This window comes from Mixophyes fleayi, chromosome 6 (assembly GCF_038048845.1).
Source record: "Mixophyes fleayi isolate aMixFle1 chromosome 6, aMixFle1.hap1, whole genome shotgun sequence".
NCBI lineage: Eukaryota > Metazoa > Chordata > Amphibia > Anura > Limnodynastidae > Mixophyes > Mixophyes fleayi.
Genome location: NC_134407.1, coordinates 212,868,596 through 212,889,610, shown reverse-complemented (window position 1 = coordinate 212,889,610; position 21,015 = coordinate 212,868,596). Strand labels below are relative to the sequence as shown.

Sequence of the window (21,015 nt, the reverse complement as noted above, 5' to 3'; positions counted from 1 at the left end):
GTGGAAAAGTTTAAGCAGCTCATCCCAATTGAGCTCTTCGACGGACTTAATGTGCAGGACACCGACAGACCTTTGTCTCAACCTAAGGCTGGTGAGTAATACATAAATTAATTTATTTTTTTCCTTTACGGTCAAACAATAATGTAGTATCATGTAAATGTAAGATTTTTATGCACATTGAAAGTCTTTGTCTGAAATTGGTTATCTAATGTACTAATAACATTTTGTGGGGTTTTTTGTTTTTATAGAAACCATCCAAACATAATAATTTGAGACATGTCCAATTTTCTAACTCACAGGATCCTTTCAAACACAGCCACCAGCATCAGTACGGAGGATGAAGACTCCTTGAAAGGTAAATGCACCTGTGACAGGATGGACTGTCTGTTGTTGCTGGGAACAGACTGGGCTTACTTTGACACCGTCCCCTTTCGTTATTCTGAATACGCCTCTCCTGCCGCAGTAGGAGGAGCCTGCTGCCACCACTGGACTCCTTTGTGGCGTCCAGAACCACGTTCTTTCTGGGTAACTGTCGCTGCTAGTGTACTCCCGTGCTGGTACCCCTGACCGCTTACTATGGATCAGGGTGCTATGGATGGAGGCCCCCTGGCCTATAACACTGGCAAGAGCTGCTGGATAGCAGCAGAGCGGTGGTACTGGAGAGCTGTGTCTAAACCTCAGAAACTGCAGGAGGACGGATTAGATTTAGGGTCTAATCTGTAGGTCACAGGATTACAGCAATATTGAAGAAGTTGTCAAGCAGGGTCTTGAAGCAAAAAGTTAAGGTTAACCCTGACCCTAACCCCTAAAATAATACTTACACAACATTATTGACAGGCGGGTCCGTCCATCGCCGCTTTAACACAAGTCGCGGTTTCTGATGATGTCATTTTGTAGTTTCGGCAACAGAGCGAGTCGTCCCTTCAAGTCATCTGCATCCTGGTAAGTAGTTTTTTTTGCTGGTCGCTGCAGTATGGAATCGGAGTCATGTTGTCTTCTTCAGTGTCGGGGTAGTCAGTACTGTTAATAGGTATTACACCCTCCGGGAGATGTATCAAGGCACATGAATGTGAACTTATAAAGGCCAAAAGTAAATCCTATCACCCCTCTATGACAGAGGTGTCATAAACCAGGATTGACACCCATATCCAGATTCCCCTTCAATTCAACATAAATACATGTAGATGATTGCAAAACAACATAAAAACACCGAAAATAAAAAAAAATAAGCCACATGGCCTGCGCAGCCTAAAAGGAGCCAGGAGAAATTGCCAATTGTAAATGCCAAGTACGCACTGTTTGTAGGAGGATAGTGGCTGCCATCACGAAGTTCCTTTACTGGATCCTGGAACCACCTCTTTTCTGGTGACTGGCTGTTTCCTCCAGACAACTTACTATGGATAAGGACCTTCTGGGTAGCGGCAGGAGCATTGAATGCAAGATGCTGGGTTCAGCACAGGATAGCCAGGGAATGGATTAAAGTGTTAGCTCTTACCTGTTGTTGAGATTTCAGTGAGATGTACGCCCCATTGTGTAGGGCAGTGGTTCCCAAACTTTTGCAGTTCGCGACACCCTTAGAGTCTCCATAATTTTTTTAAGGCACCCCTCCAAAATAATTACCGAGCAGTCCTGTTTTAGAAGTAGTTGGGTCAAAAAATTGTAATAAGTATTTAGGTCAGGACAGATATGCTTATTTAGTTGTATGCAAAAATGCCCCCTCTGCATCCAGACACTCTGCCCCCACTGCATCCAGACACTCTGCCCTCTGTCATGCTGCCCCCTCTCCTGTCATGCTGCCCTCTGTGATGCTGTCCCAGCTCATCTGCCATGCTGTCCCCCTCCTCTGCCCTCTGTCACAGCTCCTCTCCCCTCTGTCCCTCTCCTCTGCCCTCTCACGCTGTCCCCCTTCTCTGCCCTCTGTCACGCTGTTCCAGCTCCTCTGCCCTCTGTCCCCCTCCTCTGCCCTCTGTCACGCTCTCCCAGCTCCTCTGCCCTCTGTCCCCCTCCTCTGCCCTCTCTTACGCTGTCCCCCTCCTCTGCCCTCTGTCAAGCTGTCCCAGCTACTCTGCCCTCTGTCACGCTGTCCCAGCTCCTCTGCCCTCTGTCCCCCTCCTCTGCCCTCTCTCACGCTGTCCCCCCTCCTCTGCCCTCTGTCAAGCTGTCCCAGCTCCTCTGCCCTCTGTCACGCTGTCACTCTCCTCTGTCCCCCTCCTGTCACGCTGTCACTCTCCTCTGTCCCCCTCCTGTCACTCTCCTCTGTCCCTCTCCTGTCACGCTGTCACTCTCCTCTGTCAATCTCCTCTGTCCCTCTCTCACTATGCCCCCTCTGCCGCGTGGCAGCCATAAAAAAATAAACAGAAACACTTACCAATCCGCGCGGTGCTGGGACCCAGCATTCTCCTCTCTCACGCAACAGCTGTCACTGATATGACAGCTGCGTGAGAGAGGAGGATGCTGGGTCCCGGCCCCGCGCGGATTGGTAAGTGTTTCTGTTTATTTTTTTTATGGCTGGCCCGCGGCACCCCTGAGACAGCGCCGCGGCACCCCTGGGAGCCGCGGCGCACAGTTTGGGAACCGCCGGTGTAGGGTATCTTTGTGTTTATTCACACTAAGCATGCTCAGAAAGTGATCATACGCAACTGCGGGAGGGAAGGGGTGTTCTAACATAGGCAATGTATAGCAAGGGTGTGTTTGAGCAATTCAGACTGGGACATAGTCGCAGATCCAGCTGAGAAAGCAATTTTAGGTGTAAATAGTGGATGATGAACACACAAACTAGTGAACCTCTTGTAGTTAGAGGTTTGCGAACGATTCACAGGCGCTTATTGAGACTTTAGTAGTCACTCGGCCATAAACTAGGTTTTTGTTAGACATATCTGTCCGAGAGCCGTGTCTGTTGTGACCTGGACACATCTTCATCTCTGGATGTACATACATATATTCTTGCATGCAACTTTTTCTATTTCAAGTACTCTTAGGCTTCATTACACTCTGAATCAGGCCCAATGTATTCATTGTGGGCTTGATAAACACAATGGGTCTGATTCAATAAGGAAAGGAAAGCAAAAAAAAATGAGTAACTTTGAACCTTGGCAAAACCATGTTGCAATACAAGGCGTGCAAATCAGTTTATTATTTTACACATAAGGAAAATATAGTTGTTTTTCATGTAGGACGTAAATACTTGAATGTATATTTAAGAATAATTAAAAGTTGATCTAGGACATGCCCTACCCCAATTATAAATCTATCCTCACATTTTAAATTTACCTCCCCCTCCAATACAACATGGTTTTGGCAAAGTTCAAAGTTACTCATTTTTTTTGCTTTACTTTCCTTAATGAATCAGGCCCAATGTATTTAGTGTGTGCTCACTGTGTTTCTTATAACTGGATCCAGTAACAGGGACACACCAGAGAGATGTCCCCGTCCTCTTTATTCACAGGACTCTACAGAGGACAATTACAATATCCTACAGAAGTATCAGGTGGATGGAATTGAGTATTTCAACCAAATACAATCTACACTGTATGATCTGTAGAGAAGCTGTGTGGATATTCTTCTGATTAAACTAAATTAATTAAATCAGACATTAATAAATGTGATTATTTTTTATTGTTTTGTAAGTTTTGATCTTAAAGTAGAAGATATAAAGGTAGAAGAAGAGACGTATGTGAGGGGTGATCAGCAGTGTAAGGAGGAGGAAATCCCTACAGATATCAGCACAGGTGAGTAATACACACTAAATACAGAAGAGTCACATATTCTCCATGTTCAGTCACTACAACAATCTCTTGTTCTACACCCTCCTCTGTCAGTACAGACTAATGAGAAAATAGTCTGCCTAGTGGAGGTTCAGGAGATGTCAGCTCCTATTAGACTCCTCCTCACATCATATCACTGTGATACCAGCCAAGAGATCTGACGCACCACGCTGGAACAGGCCCCCATATGAATACAGACATTTACCAGACAAAAAAGTGTCACATCCCGCCTGGTTTCTATCTCAGGATCTGCGTGTCCTTTATCTCAGACAATAGGTTCCTTCAGGTGTTTGTTTACATCTGCTGTGTCTCTACTTTCCTGCTGCTGAGCAGAGGCTTCTGGGAATGATACTCATGTTTGAACCATACAATCCAGTGCCTCCTTGATTCATTGTGGATGAGTCTCTAGGACCAGCCCAAAGTTGCTGACTCATATTTGAATCCTGACTGCTTATGTCTGGTGATTCTACTGTCTTAATTATCAGCCCTGTTGGCAACTAACCAGTTTGTTGTTTTCATTCTCAGTCACTGACCATTTTGTTCCATAACCTGTTGCTCTGCCTAACACATGATCTTAGTTCTGGTACTTTTTGTTAAAATTCTTCTTTTGCCTACTCCCATTTTCCCTGTCATATATGTCTGTCAGCTTGAGATCCCTTTCTCTGGTTGTCTCCAATGTCTTTGTTCCCTTTGTTTAGTCTGTATGTCCTCCAGTTTCTCCTTCTTCAGTAGCCTATGACTTTGCCTGTTTCATGCGCTTTCCTGTCTGATAACTTTGTTAATCTTTGCTGAATTCCAGAGTCATTATGTTGGTAAGAGGGCAACAGAGAACTCCCCCTAGAAAGAAGGTGGACTACTATGGGCTAATGTACACACTGGTGTCTGGCCAATAGTTCTGTTTTGGTTTGGTTGTCAGACATAACTTTTTTTATTGTCTATTCCTGCTCTGGCCCAATGCCTCACCCTAGATAAACTCATACTTTGCCTTCTGCTTCAATACCTTTCAAACTTGCTGTTATCCACGCTTTAGGGCTATATTCTGATCCAAATTGCTATCGTAACTGAGAGATTCAGAGTTCTCTCCTGCTACAGATGGAGCTGAAGATAGACTGTAAAACACTCTTTAAATGTTCAATCCTGACCCAAATTGGGACTCTTTGTGGGAAATTATAACACGGGTGACACCACATATCCTCTTACTATGTCAAAAGCAGTGACCAAACTCGACATCTATCACTGCAGATGCCCCAATATTTTCTGGTTATTGTAGGCATAGGAGTAAAGTGTCAAACTGTGAATGTTTCTCCCAATCCAGACAACTGGAGGTAGCCAACTGGAGGTAGCCTGGAGGTTTGCTCTGGTATAATGCCCTCAGGCAAGATGGCAGATGCTGCATCACTAGTAGCCATCTCTCTTCTTGTTCCCTGTCTGAGCCTTTAAGGACACATTTTATTAGATACAGTTCTTGAATATTGTGTCTTGTTCCTGCTTGTGCTAAGTGAAACTTTATAGCATGATTGTTCTCTACGTAACTCCAGCTAGAACTGACAGAGTTTGTACTACTTGAAATCTACCTCCGCTGGGCAAAACCTATTCTATTAAAACCTTTTTTGTGCCTTTCTCCAGTATTGTTGGCCATCAGATTCCAGCACTCCTAGACAAGTATCGTAACCCGAGGACTACAGTAACTACATTGTGCATGGGAGTCACATTTTCCTTTCTTTCCCATGGAGTCTGCCCAGTAAACCAGTTATCCATGGAAATTTTAACTTTACAAAATATGTACATCAGCCTTAACATAAATTACATATATTTATTCATTGATTTCTGCTTTTAGGACATTTGCAATAAAAAATTGATATGTGATTATTATATTAAACATTTTATATTAAAAGTACAATACCAAAAAATAGGACAAACAGTTATCCAGCAGCATGTGTAATAAATGCAATACAAGTTAATAATTGTCAAAGAAATAAACAAAAAGGGATTCTATTATATGAAATGTTTTAAGAATTATGGTTTCCTGGATAAACTGTAAAATATACTAAATTAAACTTAAAAATTCACTAAGTCTATCTCCAAAATTATTCTGTAATTACATTCCTTATTGAATTGATTAGCACTGTAGGTAAAATTGCTCAGCGACCATTGCTGTGCATATAAAATTTTTTAGACTTATGGAGATTTCTAGATAGCAGATTGCAGGTAAAAGACACTATACATGTTTACCATAACCCTCAGCTATTTTCTAAAACACATTTTGCATGAGTTATGTCAATGACCAGGAAAGCAGCATTATCCTACAAAACGCATATAAACGAGGAAAATAATAAAAACACAAGAGTACATAAAAGCATACAAGTTCCAACTCAAGTCTTTAGATAAATAAATATTTGGGAAGAGAGATCAAACCAGTGCCCATGTCAGGGGTATAAAAATACTTTAGAAATGTTTTTTTTTTCCTTTTGGTTAAAGCATATATCATTTAAAACCTACCAAGCATATTTCACCTGGGTAAATGTGTGTGAATTTTCTGATGCTTGACAAGAGTTGATTTCTGGGTAAAACATTTTCCACACTCAGAACAGGGAAATGGTTTTTCACCTGTGTGAATTCTTTGATGTTTTACTAGAAATGATTTCTGTGCAAAACATTTCCCACATTCTGAACATAAGAAAGGCTTCTCACCTGTGTGAATTCTGTGATGTTTAACAAGTGTTGATTTATCTGCAAAGCATTTCCCACAATCAGAACAACAAAATGGCTTTTCACCTGTATGGGTTCTCTGATGATCAACAAGAGTTGATTTCTGTGCAAAACATTTCCCACAGTCAGAACAAAAAAACGGCTTCTCGCCTGTGTGAGTTCTCTGATGATCAACAAGATTTGATTTATGTGAAAAACATTTTCCACATTCTGAACATAGAAATGGCTTTTTATGTGTGTGAATTCTCTCATGGTTAAGAAGATTTGATTTTTGTCTAAAACATTTTCCACATTCAGAGCACAAAAATGGCTTTTCACCTGTGTGAATTCTCTGATGTTCAAAGAGATTTGCTTTATGTGTAAAAGATTTCCCACATTCAGAACATGAAAAAGGTTTCTGACCTGAATGAATTTTCTGATGTTTAACAAGAAATGATTTCCGCGCAAAACATTTACCACATTCAGAACAAGAAAATAGTTTATCACCTTTGTGAAGTCTCCAATGTTCAACAAGAATTGAGCTGTGTGTAAAAGAATCCCCACATTCAGAACATAGGAATATCTTATCACCTATGTGAATTCTCTGATGCTCAACAAGAACTGATTTTTGTGTAAAACGTTCTCCACATTCTGAACACAGAAATGGCTTTTCAAGTGCATGACTTCTGTAATGTTTTGCAAGATGTGATTTTTGGGTGAAACTCTTCTTACATTCAGAACATGGATATGGTTTTTCTCCTGTGTGAATTCTCTGATGCTTAACAAGATCAGATTTAAATGTAAAACACTTCCCACATTCAGAACATGGAAATGGCTTCTCATTTGCGTGAATACGTTGATGCTGAAGATATGATTTACGTGTAAAACACTTATCACATTCAGGACAGGGAAATATTTTACCTCTACTGTATGAAAAAATATCACATTTATCAGAACAGTCTTCATGATTAGAGGGATCAGATGATATAACTGCACTGTGATGTACTGGATGCATACATGGGGTGATGGAGTTTTCTCCTGGAGAATCTTGTGTGATGTTGTTATCTTCTATTTCACAACCTGGAGTTAAAACTAGATGTTCCTTTGAGGTACTCCTACTGTTGTGTCCATCTGCTGGGAATAAATGTATGGAAATATTAATGTTTGACGTAGATACAGTTTACTCTTTATTTTAATACAACAGTGGGGTCAATAGGTAACTGTGCAGTTAATGGGTACTTCTTTTGTCTGGGAAAAAAATTAAATCTGTGAATTTACTTAGTGAGCCATGGTTCAAGTTAATAATCTACTTCTTTTAATCTATTGCACTGCTCATTATAAGTCAGGGCTGGACAAAGAACACTCTTTACGTTGTCATGGTGATTAAAGAATATATCCTAGCAACAGGAGTGGGAGGCACACGGGTATAGCAGTTTGTCACGGCTGTTGATAACCATTGAGAAGAGCTAGTTGGCAGTACACCAGAGAGTGGCATGGTGACTTCAGACAGTGCGATAATCGAGTTCACTTTATGACTTTCTATGACTGTGGGGCAGGTTAGTGGTGGACTAATTTAGGCCACGTATAGCAAGAGTGTTCTGATGCAAATGTGGACAATTCTGTGCCATTTCTTTTACACCCACTACACGTCACTGATAGTAACTGGCACAGCATAGTTTTTGGCTTAAAAAGTACATGTATGAGTGCCAGTAGGTATTACAGAGCAACGGTATGCAACGAAGATATCTAAATGCATTATATGTATGTTTGCTATTTCCCAGTACTTTGTCAGTAGACCGGTGCAAAAGTTAGAGGAGAAGTTACTGAAGGGATTCACAGAGGTTCTAGCTCCTGCTCTTGTCACATATGACACTCAAATTGTATTTCTCCTCCCTTGACCTCTTCCTCTCTCTTATCATGCGCGCCCAACTGGCTCTCTACCATCTCCACCTGGATGTCCCAACGCTACCAGAAACTCAGTGAGCCTGATTAATATCCGAATGCAACTTGAACGCAAGTTGTGTTTTAAAATAAGAGCACAGAACTTGGGCGTAGTTCCAGCTGTATGCAAATCCAAGCATATCTCTAGATACACACACAGGCGTAAGTACAAAAAAAGATCACATCAGAATGCATAAAAAATGTAATCATAAAATAACTATAATAACAGTATAATCATTTCCCTAAATACTTTCAAAAAAGCTTTTCTTTAACTATTTTACATGAATTACATAAATAAATTAGCTTTAAATGCATACTGTACATTGGATACAGTTGTTCGGTAATAGCTAGTGGCAGGCATACGTGTACTTTCTAGTTCAAAGACTATGCCATGTCTGTCCTATCTGTCAGCATTTACACCTGCCCTGTAGCTGGTGCAAATGATACATCTGAAACCAAAGACTTGAATTGGCCGCATCTGCGTCGGAACACCCTTTCTGTATATAGCCTACGTCAATCGGCCCCGTCCCTCCACCATTCCGCCTCTGAAGTCGTAGACAGTCGTGACATTTGCATCCAGAGTTGCATGCAATTGCATTCATTGGCGTAATGTGCGTTTCTGGGCATGCAGAGATGTATTTCACGCAATATACGTTACGCAAATGGACGCACGTTCAAACGTGAATCAGGCCCATATGTCTAAATGGAGCTAATCATCTTTCCCCCTCCTAATGTCACTATCCCTCCCCTCGTTTCCCTCACAGTTGACAATATCACACTCTCCCCTGTTGATTTGCTGTCATTACCTCTGCCCTCAGCTTCAATCCTCAAATTGAGTCCCTCTCAAAATCTTGTTGCCTCTTTCTTTTGTAACACTGCCAAAATATGTCTATATATGTCTATAACCAAAACCCACTCTCTCATTATGTCCCACCTTGTCTACTGTAACATACTCCTAGCTGGCTTTTCCCCTTTACAATCCGTCCTGAATGCTAATCTGCTGCATCACTCTGCAAATTCCTTCACTGGTTCCCCATTGCCTCCAGAATTCAAACACAGCTGCTCACACTCACCTACATAGCCCTCACAAAAGCCCTCTTGTCACCTAACGAACCTGATGTTCCCTCCTCCATGGTGCTGTGCTGCTCCCCATTCTTCTGTATAAAGGTGGGTGCAACCATTTTGAGCTATTACCTGGAAATTTTGCATCGGAAAATGCAAAGTTGGCGTTCATAATTTTGTAAGTCAAATTTGTGCAAGTTGATATCCACTTCGGGGAACGGGTACAAGAGAAGAAGCTGTCTCGCCGAGCTACCATTAGGTTGACAACTCACTTCCAGACACCATTACTTCCTCATGAGGCGCTTACACCACTTGGACGTTCCCTTTATCTGCCGAGGAGCTGAATAGAAGTTTCAAGAATAAACTGTGTAGCTCAAGATCATCTCACTAGAACATGTCCTAAGAGGTCAGGAAACGGCAAACCTTAGTCTTTTTGGTTGCTTCTATGTTAGATTCATTTGACTACTCTTCTACCAACCCCAGCCTGATCCGGTTACCCTGGCACACTCCCGGGGGATCCATTCTGGTCTCCACCTTTCCGGATTCCGGGGCACTTTTACACTGGATCTACTAGACTCTCTCACTGCCATAAATGGTATCAAGATTTATGAAGGTTCTATACTCCGAAGGATCGTTCCCCTTACTCTGCAAATGGGAGTATTACACAAAGAATCCTTTAATTTCTTGTTATTTCCAAGGCAATTTATTCCCTCGCCTTCCCGGGCTGTACCTTCACTCTTCATTTCTCAGCTAGCACTCTACCCAGGTTATATCCTGGGCTCCTGGCTGTACCCAACCTTGTCTCAAAAAGGTCACTCCTTGCTAACATCTTCGTGCTCCAACTTCTTCTACCTCCACAATTTGCCTCTTAATCTCACGTCTTCAGTAAACAAAGAAGCAGAAGAATTACCTCCCGATAGGGAATGGGATAGTTTGATTGAGCTTCTGCCCATCATCATCATTTATTTATATAGCACCACCAATTCCGCAGTGCTGTACAGATAAAATTTGTCACTCACATCAGTCCCTGTTCCAATGGAGCTTACAGCCTAAATTCCTTAACATACAGATACTAGGGTTAACTTTGTAAGCAGCCAAATAACCTACTACTTTGTTTTGGGAGTGTGAGAGCACACACATAGGAAACCCATGCAAACACAGGAAGAACATGCAAGCAGTTAAGGACCTAGTCAGTAATCAAACTCATGACCTCAGAGCTGTAAGGCAGAAGTGTTAACCACTGAGCCACTGTGCTGCCTATTTAATTATTTACATCATCCAATGGAGCTTACAGTCTTAATTCCCTACCACATACACGCTAGGCTCCATTTTTGGCAACGGCCAATTACACTTTCAGTATGTTTTTCGACTGTGGGATAAAACCAATGAAAACACGTGGAGAATATACAAACTCCTCATAAACAGTCTCTGGTCAGAATTGAGTCTAAGATACCAGTGCTTTGAGGCAGCAATAACAACCACTGTGCCACAGTGCTGCTGTCACACATTGCGCCAGCTACCTTTCATTCTGGTCACTGTTCTTTCCTGTTCCCCTGGTTCTCACTCCCTGCATTCACTTGCTGGTCTGAACTGAGCATGCGCACACCTGGTCTTTTCAAAACTTCCTGCATTCTCTTGATTGGCTAATTGCCTATCAGCTTTGTCTATTTAAAGCACCTGCTTCTCTACTAAGGTGCCAGATCTTCAAGTCTCCTTACCTGTTAGGACGCTGCTTTCTCTGGCTCCCATCTGCACATCGGTTTTCTGTGTTACCTGTTCCACGATCAAGACCTGTGGTATTATTGCAAGAACCTCGTGCCTCATCATTGGTCCCGTCCTCAAGCTATTCGCATTCCAGGGATCTCAGTGCATCAGTTCTCTGCAGTTCACTTCTCAGTTGGTATCCTGTGTTACCTGTTCCACAATCAAGACCTGCAGTATTGCAGCAGGAACCTCGTGCCTCATAATTAGTTCTGTTCTCAGCTATTCGCTTTCTAAAGACCTCAGCGCTTCGATTCACTGCCACTCACCTGAACCTCTGCATTTATCGTCCAGCAGTCCTGCTCCACTCCACGGTTCCATCTCACCCTGCTCTAATCCCCCTTAGAGGGCCGCAACCTGCGGCTATAGAGCAGCTAAATACATATTCCCTTGCGGGGATCCCTGGTGAATACCTCTCTACCATTAGACTCTCTGGGGGTAAGTCTATCTAGAGAGGAGCTTCGAGGTCTACTCCAAACTCAGCTGCACAAATGCTGAGGGTTGTTGTGGTTAACAACACTTACACGAGGGGGAAAGGTTCAGGGTCAAAAATTAATATTTAGCTGAGAACCTAAATCTTATCAAAACTACCGTTTATGAAAGCTCCAAACTAAGTAGAACTTCCAACTGTGAGCCTTCCCTTACTTAAATAAAGTCAATTAAAAAAGCCTGATCCAAATGGGTTAAAAAGATGTAGTGACAGCAGCATAGAGTGAGCAGTGTGGGCAGATAACTGGCCCTATAATCACAGCACCAGGCACAGAACTAAATGCTGGTTGGCAGAGGACATGGCAACTCAAATCCAATATTAACCTGTTAATATCAACTAGGAATGTCATTGTGAATATTTTTAAGGAAATATAAATAAATGTAGAGGCCATGAAAGGCACTCCAGGTTGATGTAAAAACAAGTTTAAAGAAAACAGCTATTCAAATGGCTATACTTTATTTCACAATAAATAATTGTAAGATTACATGCTGCATTATGTGACTGATGATGCACAGGTTGTAGCTAAATAGCAATATTCAGACATTGTTAACTGCTCTAATTCATTAAAGCAATGCAAACATTCTCCCATCTCCCGCGCGTTAAGGTTATCTATAATTATGGACATCTCCTGGTTGACTTTTATAAATCCTGGATGTCTCCACCATTTAGTTTTTAGATCCATGGGTGAGCTCCAAGTCCAGCTGGGAGATAGGAAGCGGTGTCTGATGATCCTATGACGTATACAGCGGAGAGCGGCAGACAGACATGGGGAGGATGTGCATGCTGCGGCCTTTTCCATTTGACTCCAGCCAGTCCCCATCCCTTCACGCTCATATCTACTGTTCTCACAGTGACTATCTCTCCGCCACCTGCCAATCTCCTGGCCATGGGGGCTGCGCCCCTTGGCCTGGGGATCCACAGCAATAGCTATGTCCGGCCCCCTACGAAAAGATCGAGCCCAGTGATATTTCACAGTGCGGTCGTGTTTCCCCTCTATCTCAACTTTAGACACGAGCCATGTCCGCTTATATACAAGAAAATTTGACTTGAGACTTTATTTCGGAAACCATTTTCTCTGGCAGGTGCCGGCTTCTTCTTTAAAAAGAAAGATGGGGGCCGTCATACCTGTAGTGATTACCAGGGCTTGAATACCATCAACCTTAAGAAGATATATCCTCTAAGGTCCATCTCAGAGCTCGTCGGCTGTAAAAAAAAGAATGACTATCATTTCCAAATTAGATCTCAGGGGAGCTTACAAACTCATATGCATCAAAGAGGGGGTTGAGTGAAAGATGGTATTTAACACCAGGGATGGGCATTTTAAATATCTTGTAATGCCTTTTGGCTTATGTAACACTCCCACTGTATTGTAGAGTTTCGTTGACACAATTTTTTTTTTTCGTGATCTCCTTTATCAGTTTTTTGTTGTGTAATTGGACGAAATCCTTATTTTCTCTCAGGACATTAAGAGTCATAGGACGCATTTTAAGAAAGTCCTAAGTCATCTTAGAAATCACCACCTTCACTACAAGGTGGATAAGTGCCTCTTTGAGCAAGCCCAATTACCCTAGCTTGACTTTATTATTTCTGGGTCAGATCTCCAAATGAATCCAGATAAAGTCAAAGCAATCAAAGACTGGCCTCAGACTACTGGGCTCAAGGTAACCCAACGCTTTATGGGTGTCAGGATTCGAACCCAGAGCTTTTACTTCTGTGGTCTGATGCTCTGCTAACTGAGCTATTCTGACTGCTCTACAGCTACTTGCCTTCACTTTGTTGTAGCCCAGTTGCAATGCTCTCCTGATGTTCCACAATGTTCTGACTCCTCCCCTTGACTTCCTATAAAAGCCTGGCTTCTTCCTGTTTCCCTTGACAGATTATTGTGCTCCTGCCAGTGATCTTGTGTTCCTGTTGCTGCATCCTGTTGTCAGCTATTTCCACTCATGAACCAACCTCGGCTTGTCCTCGACTACTCTTCTTCCTGAACCCTTTACTTTCAGACTTACTGTGTACTGAACCCAGCTACGTTGGACCATTCTTTATTATTCAATCTTCCTGCGGCTTGCCTTCCATACCGCCACTGAGCTTCTATTCAGTCTCCGGACCGTTACAATGGGTTTCTCCAACTACTACCACCAGTTCATTAAGAGCTATTCTTCTTTGGTTGTGCCAATTGCGGCCTTAACTTGGAAGTCGGTAGATTACAAGCAACTGGCCTCCCAATGCATCACAAGCTTCTCGGTGTCTATCCTTATAAGGGGAGACAGTGTCACATACCTGTCCTGGTGTTCTGCCTGTCCTCCTCCACGCTTACTGCTCTGCAGTATATTGGTGGGCACACAGCTCTCCCGATTTCTACTAACTTGCGGTCAGCTAAATGCTGACGTCATCAGCTCACCAAATTCAAATTAGTCGTGCCTATTTAAATTAGACTTATTATTAGGTCTTCCTAGCTCAGCGTTTTACCCCTTATCTATATCCCAGTGCTTCGTGTATCCCAGTGTTCCAAACCTTGGCCTGTTTAACTCTTCTCCTGGTTGTTATTGAGTACCATGAAATCCTAGGATGCCAGTTTGACACACCAAGGGACACATCTGAGGACAAGACCTGCAGGTATCCTGTAGGGGAGCCCATACCTCCTTGCAGAGGTCCCTGGTGAATACCATGGGGTTCGTTAGACTCTAATTTACCAGCGCTAACTTTGGTTGGCAATAGGGAATTCGCTACCTCCAGATCCAACTTTGTGACACTTACCTTCATACATCTCTGACCTCATCACAAGATACATCCCTGTTTGGCCATTCAGTCGCTCTGCTCATCTACGTCTTTCCTACCAAGAATCACATCTCACTCTGGAATCCAAGACTTCTCCTGCGCACCTACACAATCATGGAATTCCCTGCCCTGCCTGTTCCCAAACTTACAATCGCTTTCTCACTACCCACCTCTTTACTATTGCCTACCCAACCACGTCATAGACAAACTACCACGTCCACTCATGTCTCACTAGATCTTACTGTCTCTGTGTTGTCCACCCTCAAGGCTGTAAGCTCTAACAGGCACGTCCCTCTCTACTCTATGTCTCACGTCAGCACCTCCTCCGTCTACCTCGTATGTACCTGCTTATGCAACATGTTTACTAGTATCTTTTTGAGTGCTGTTATGGAAAGAGCCCATTGCCTAGTGACAAGTGTATCAGGTGGCCCGGAGTTCAGCAAGGAACTAGACCTGCTTCCATGGAAAAGACTGAGAGCAGCTTCCAGTAGACCCTGCTGGAGAGCTCAGTTACTAAGTGCTTTCGTCTGGTTGACAATAATAGTATTGATGGGGATAGAGCTTCCTTCACCTCTGTGTCCACCTGCTCCCAACCAGTAGATACCAAAGTCACATGTTTGTATAACCAGCATGTTGTGGCATCAGATTATACAATGTTTCAGGAAACTCAATGGACAAAGTCTATTGATCTGTATTATATATCTGTGGATTACAGCACCTTTTTCCGAGCAGCAGTTTTCATGAATTCGAGATGTTTAACCCCAGTTTGATCAAAGTATCCCTGTTGTGCTGGAAGTAAATTAAACAGGCAGATTTTGAAGGAGCCGCTGTGGGCCTTACAAAACATTCATAGTGTGGCTGCTGAAGAAAAGACTACATATCCCATTAGATGAACACAACTGAGAATGAGGTGACACACCAAGATCAGAACATAAATTCTTATTTTGACCATATAAGAATTTACGTTCCACCTATGGTATGAATCCTTAGTCTCTGCTTTGTTTGTTATAATACCATAGCAGGAGAAGAAGTCGTTTGAATAGGTTCACCACCACCTCTACTCCAGGAGGTAACTGGGGATTTAGACATCACATCCATTGGACTTTACATATCCCATAAGCCCCAGAACCACAAAGGCTGCTGGGAGAGGAGATATAAGCCTGAGTAGAGCAGCCATTGTCTTCTTTCGAAGGGAGAGCTGGGAAGCATCACAAGACATAGCCACAGAAAGAGTGAGAATAGGCAATAGACAAGAGAGGAACTGCAGCATACAGAAGTCTTCTGAAGTGGATAAGAGCTTGTTTTATGCAACGTCCTGTGCACCACGATATGTGAAAGAATGATATTAGATTACCATTACTGCAATTGTGTTGGGTTAGGGCCTTTAATTTTATGGAAACTAGAGGCTTCCATGTAGCAGTCTTTATATATATCTATATACAAGTTAACCCGTGCATGATACTCATGCATTCTAGTCAAATCAAGCTACTTAAGGTGTTAAAAAGGTTCTTGTCATGCATTTGGGCCTAGCCCAGGCCTCCTCAGGGGAGAAGCGTTACTTCCCGACGCAAGCGCCCTTTTTTAACGTGGTTTTGTCCACATGTCACCACCTCATCATTTTTCTCCATCACCTCATCCTTCATCTTCATCGCCACATCCTTCATCAAGCTACTTAAGGTGTTAAAAACTCCCCACTGTCACCGCCGGCAACCACCAACCACTCCCAACTGTCACTTCTCCTTCAAGAAATATATAGGTCAGTGTATAACTCTGCCCAGCAGGTGGCGCTGCAGCTTGGTTTTTTTTTTTCCACACACACCACTAGGCATTTATATAGTAGATATATAAAATGCTTATCTAGAGTTCAGTAACTTCATTTCACTCAACTCGAGAGTGGTTCTTCTATGTTGACCCCAGGTGGGAAAACCACATCTGCTCCCTGTGAGAGATATTATGCAGACAGAACTTGGTGGAGACATTGAAGACAGCATCACCACATCCACCACCCTGGGCACCACCTACCCATGAGTTACATAATGGGAAACTGAATGTTACAAACCGTTTACAAAGAAATACCTAGATTTCAGATTATATAGGCAGGTCTCTTGGCTGGTAGCACAATGACATGATGTGAAGAGTCTAATAGGGGCTGATTGCTCCACTGGGCACATCCTTTTTCCTCATTAGCTTGTATTCACAGAGGAGGGTGTAGAAGAAGAGATTGTTGTATTGACTGTACAAGGAGAATATCTGACTCTTTCCTGTATTTATTGTTTATTACTCACCTGTGCTGATATCTGTAGGGGTTCCCTCCTCCTTACACTGCTGATCACCCCTCACATACGTCTCTTCTTCTCCGATTGTATCTTCTATTTTCATGTTAGTCAGGTCTTCACCCTAAATAGCCAATCAAACAATAAAAATAGCACAAGTCAATCAATTAGGTTGAAATTACACAGAACTGTATTAGTGTATAATATCCACACAGTTTCTCAGTTTCTATTTGGTGAGACCCTGAATTCCATCTACCTGATAGTCTTGTGGAATATTGTGAATTTCCTCTGTATGATTCTGTGAATAAAGTGGACGGGGACATCTCTCTGGAGTATTTTTGTCATTGGATCCATCTGTAGGAAACACACAGTGACTGAATACATTGTTTATATGTGTTTATCAGATCATATGTGGATCTAGGTGGCCCTCAAAACTGCTCTCTCCTTTGCAATAAATAAAAGCCTCCTCTTACCCAGTGATGTGAGGGGCTGGTGATTCTCCATTATCACATCCTTGTACAGACCCTTGTGTCCTTCTAAATACTCCCACTCCTCCATGGAGAAATAGACAGTGACATCCTCACACCTTATAGGAACCTGACACACACAATGATACAGTCATCACCCAGACACATCCCCTGGTGTTACTGTATAATGTCCCATTCCCAGCAGTCACCTCTCCAGTCAGCAGCTGAATGATCTTGTTGGTGAGTTCTAGAATCCTCTGGTCATTGTTTCTCTCATGTATCAGTGAGTGAGGTGGAGGCACCATGATGGGGCTCTGGGTCCTGCTCAGTCCTCCTGACACACGGAGATGGCTGCTGGGGGGCTCATGCTCTTTAGATGTCTTTTTCACTACTGTGCAATCCTGTATATTAAAAGACACTAATATATCATACTGTATATGTGTGACATTCCCAGTTTCCCTCACCACTAGACTAATATCTCCCCCCCCACCCTGTTTGTGAACAACTGCACTTATTTTGTCTATTTTTTTTTTCAACTCTTTATTTGCAAAAGTTTTGCCTTATTTTGTCTATCGTTTATGACTCTGTTTTCCCCACTGTCCTGCACAATGAGCACTGCGGTGCCTTACAAATAAACAAATAATAATAAGTGATATTATTGTGACATTTTCAGAATCTCTAGTCTCTTCAGTCAGGTCTTTGTTTTATTAATAGATATAAGAGTGATGTCATTGTCACATTCCCAGAATCCCTCACTTCTCCAGTCATATTCCTGTATTATTAGTAGAGATAACAGTAATATCACTGTGACACTCCCAGAATCTCTCACCTCTCCAGTCAGCAGGTAGATGATCTCCAGGGAGAAAGTTAATATCCTCTCAGTGATGTTACTCATGTCCTTGTCCATCCTTGGTGAATCAGTTAGATGCTCAGGACTCGTTTCTCTGTAGACATATTTGTCATTCAGTTGACATCCAAAGACGTTTTCATGTCCCTGTACCTGCATGACAAACATCTCAAATAGAACCTTAGCAGTGATATCTGTCTCTCACTTCTGAGAAGTAAATGGACACATCCCACCATTGTTCATCAGATTGACTACACCACAAGCAGATTAGATAAAGCAGGTTTTAGGAATCCCTGGAATGTTAAGTTATTTTAACAGATAGAAGATGTATAAAGTGAAGTGTATCAATTTAATTTAAACTGAGGTTCAGACATTCAGTTATGAAATAGTGGCACAGAGATGGAATAATAACAGTCATGTAGGTATAATACGCAGAAGCAGATAGGTTGTTTACTTAACTTCGACTGCAGGTTATCAAGCAGGTACACAAGTCAAAAACTAGTGCAGAAAATCTAAAGAATAAGCCATTTCATGGTGATGTACACCAAAAGCTGAAGATGCCTCCCAGTGTATGAAGGGTACCAGGGTACTTACTGTTAAGTCCACTGGAGAGATTCCAAAGTATTCCTATTAAGAACAGCTTCTGTACTTTTATAATCAGACCCATAATAAGAGGTGTTATTACTCTACTCAAGCGTACCATATGCAAACACTATATATGACAATAAACCATACTTGCCAACTTTTAAAACCTGGTCATGTGAAAAGTGTAGGTGGGGTGTGGTGATGCCGTAGCGTCTCCATAGCCCCACCTCCAACTATAAAAAAAAAAGCTGTGGGTGGAGGGTCTTAGTGGCACAACTGCGTCATTTAACTACACCTCCACAAGTGTTCGGGAGGTTGCTTACTCTTCCGATAGCGCTACGGAATTTGCTGGCGCTATATTAATAAATGTTGATGATGATATTACCCAAACACACACACTCAGGAAGTAGGAAAGATGTCAGGAAGTAGATAAGCTGAGAGGAAGTAGAGGTAGTTGAATGCACAGGTATACTGCTTCCCCAACACTGGGGCAAGATGAAATACATATGGTGGGATACACAGTGGGTTATAGTGGGATAATTATGTCATCAGAACTATCATGTGACCACTACTGCTGATCATGTGACAACTTATGACACACATATTAGTGTAGGATAGTACTGACCTGCAGCAGCTACTACACGAGTTACAGCCCAGTAAATGATTTAATTTCCTGTACTCAATTCCCCTTCCTGCCACTGACAGGCTGTGCATTTCAGCTGACTTCCGGGTCTGCGTTCCAGCTAACTTCCGGGTCTGCGTTCCAGACGATTTCCTAGTTCTGCGTTCCAGCTAACTTCCGGGTTCTACGTTTCTGACGACCTCCTGGTTCTGCGTTACAGCTAACTTCCGGGTTCTACGTCACTGACGACCTCCTGGTTGTGCGTTCCAGCTGACTTCCGGGTTTTACGTCACCAACGACCTCCTGGTTGTGCGTTCGAGCTGACTTCCGGGTTGTGCGTTCCAACTGACTTCTGTGTCCAGCTGTCCTCATTCACTTGTTATTTTGTTATTAATTCCCGGTAGGTGCGGGCTGTGCGAGTCACATGAAATCGCATCTCTAGTATTATGAATCCAGTGAACATTAATCTCCTACATTTGTACAGACCTTAAGCTCTTTAAATTAAGTGTCCTGTCTGAGAGAGTAAAGAGTGTCATATTACAGTTCAGAAGAGCTACCCATTCACAAGGCTCAGGGGTTGTCAAATTCTGGCCCAATTGGCGACACTTGGCTCAGCAGCCTTTTTTTAAGGAAAGAAAATTTAAGAAGCCCGGTGACCCAGCCCAAGGTAGCCCAGAACTTACAATTTTAGCACTGGAGGCGAGAAAGAAACATGCCGCCCCGCCTAGCCCTCAATTTTAACCCAAATATTCATAAACTGCACTGCCTTCAGCGCCCCTGGGCAGTCGCCTCCTTTGCACAGCCCTAGATACGGCCCTGGGTAGCCCACTATGGGGGGGGTGGGCAAATGCCCTCCAGCCCAGCCAGCCCCTGGCTCAGATACTAATCATTATTTTTTACAATACCATTGTACAATTTAGGGATATAATGGATGGCTGGCAAAGAGAATCATCAGAATTTACAGGGACATGGACACAAATTCAGCAATTGGTCAAATTAGTTGTTTTCAGTACTGTTTACCCATCATCAGCAGAGAGGTAAGAGGCCTCGCCCCTATAGGACAATGAGAGTTTGATACATGAGGTTAAGTGCTACATATTACATATTGGTCAAGTCAGATTGCAGAGGTAGAAAGTGCTGCGGATTTAGTTGCGCTATATAAATAAATAGACAATGATGATGAAATCAGATGCAGGAGGTATGAAACCTGTCATTATGTTTTCTTCTTATGTAGTCTCTGTTATGCGGAAGGTATTGATCGCTCTATAGTGCCAGTGTGTATAGTAAATGACAGTCTTGTAGACTCAATGCCTGGCACATGTGTACACCAATAAAAGAATGTCTGACATGGTACATATATTTTTTAATATCAGAATTTAGTAGTGCTATGGGACAATAATTATGGCAGGATGTGGGATCTTTTCCTGGTTTAGGAATAGTGATACTTTGAGCTTCCAACATTTCATTGGGAAGCAAGAAGGTGGTAGTGGTATGGTTAAATAATGCCATAAGGGGAGGAGTTAGCTCTGCTTGGAATGTAAGGAAAAAAAATATTAGGTGCCTTATCTTCCTTTAAGGTTTTAATAGCCCCCTTAACCTCATCTTCCGGCCACGGAGAGGATAGGGCATCCGCCAAACCTGGGGGTAGCGAGGGAAGGGTGAGGGAATCCAAAAACTTTGGATGGTCTCCGGTGTGGGTTGTGGGATAGCGCTATCAGATTGAAGATTATATAGTTTCTC

The 21,015-nt window shown here is 42.6% G+C and overlaps 3 protein-coding genes across 5 annotated transcripts in view; 1 reads left to right on the top strand and 2 right to left on the bottom strand.

The window, feature by feature from the left end:
- The window catches only part of LOC142159906 (uncharacterized), a 543,776-nt gene that overhangs the window by 422,434 nt on the left and 100,327 nt on the right, over window positions 1-21,015 (top strand). The window lies entirely within an intron of this gene.
- LOC142159873 (uncharacterized) overlaps window positions 1-21,015 on the bottom strand; it is a 125,830-nt gene that overhangs the window by 24,315 nt on the left and 80,500 nt on the right. The window lies entirely within an intron of this gene.
- Window positions 5,949-19,339, bottom strand: LOC142159877 (uncharacterized). The gene is made up of 6 exons (XM_075214725.1): window positions 19,279-19,339; window positions 18,051-18,221; window positions 17,228-17,622; window positions 17,011-17,108; window positions 16,767-16,878; window positions 5,949-7,586 (listed from the first exon to the last, which is right to left on the bottom strand). The coding sequence occupies exons 3-6, from the start codon at window positions 17,310-17,312 to the stop codon at window positions 6,274-6,276; spliced, it is 1,608 nt and encodes a 535-aa protein (XP_075070826.1). The 5' UTR covers window positions 17,313-17,622; window positions 18,051-18,221; window positions 19,279-19,339; the 3' UTR covers window positions 5,949-6,273.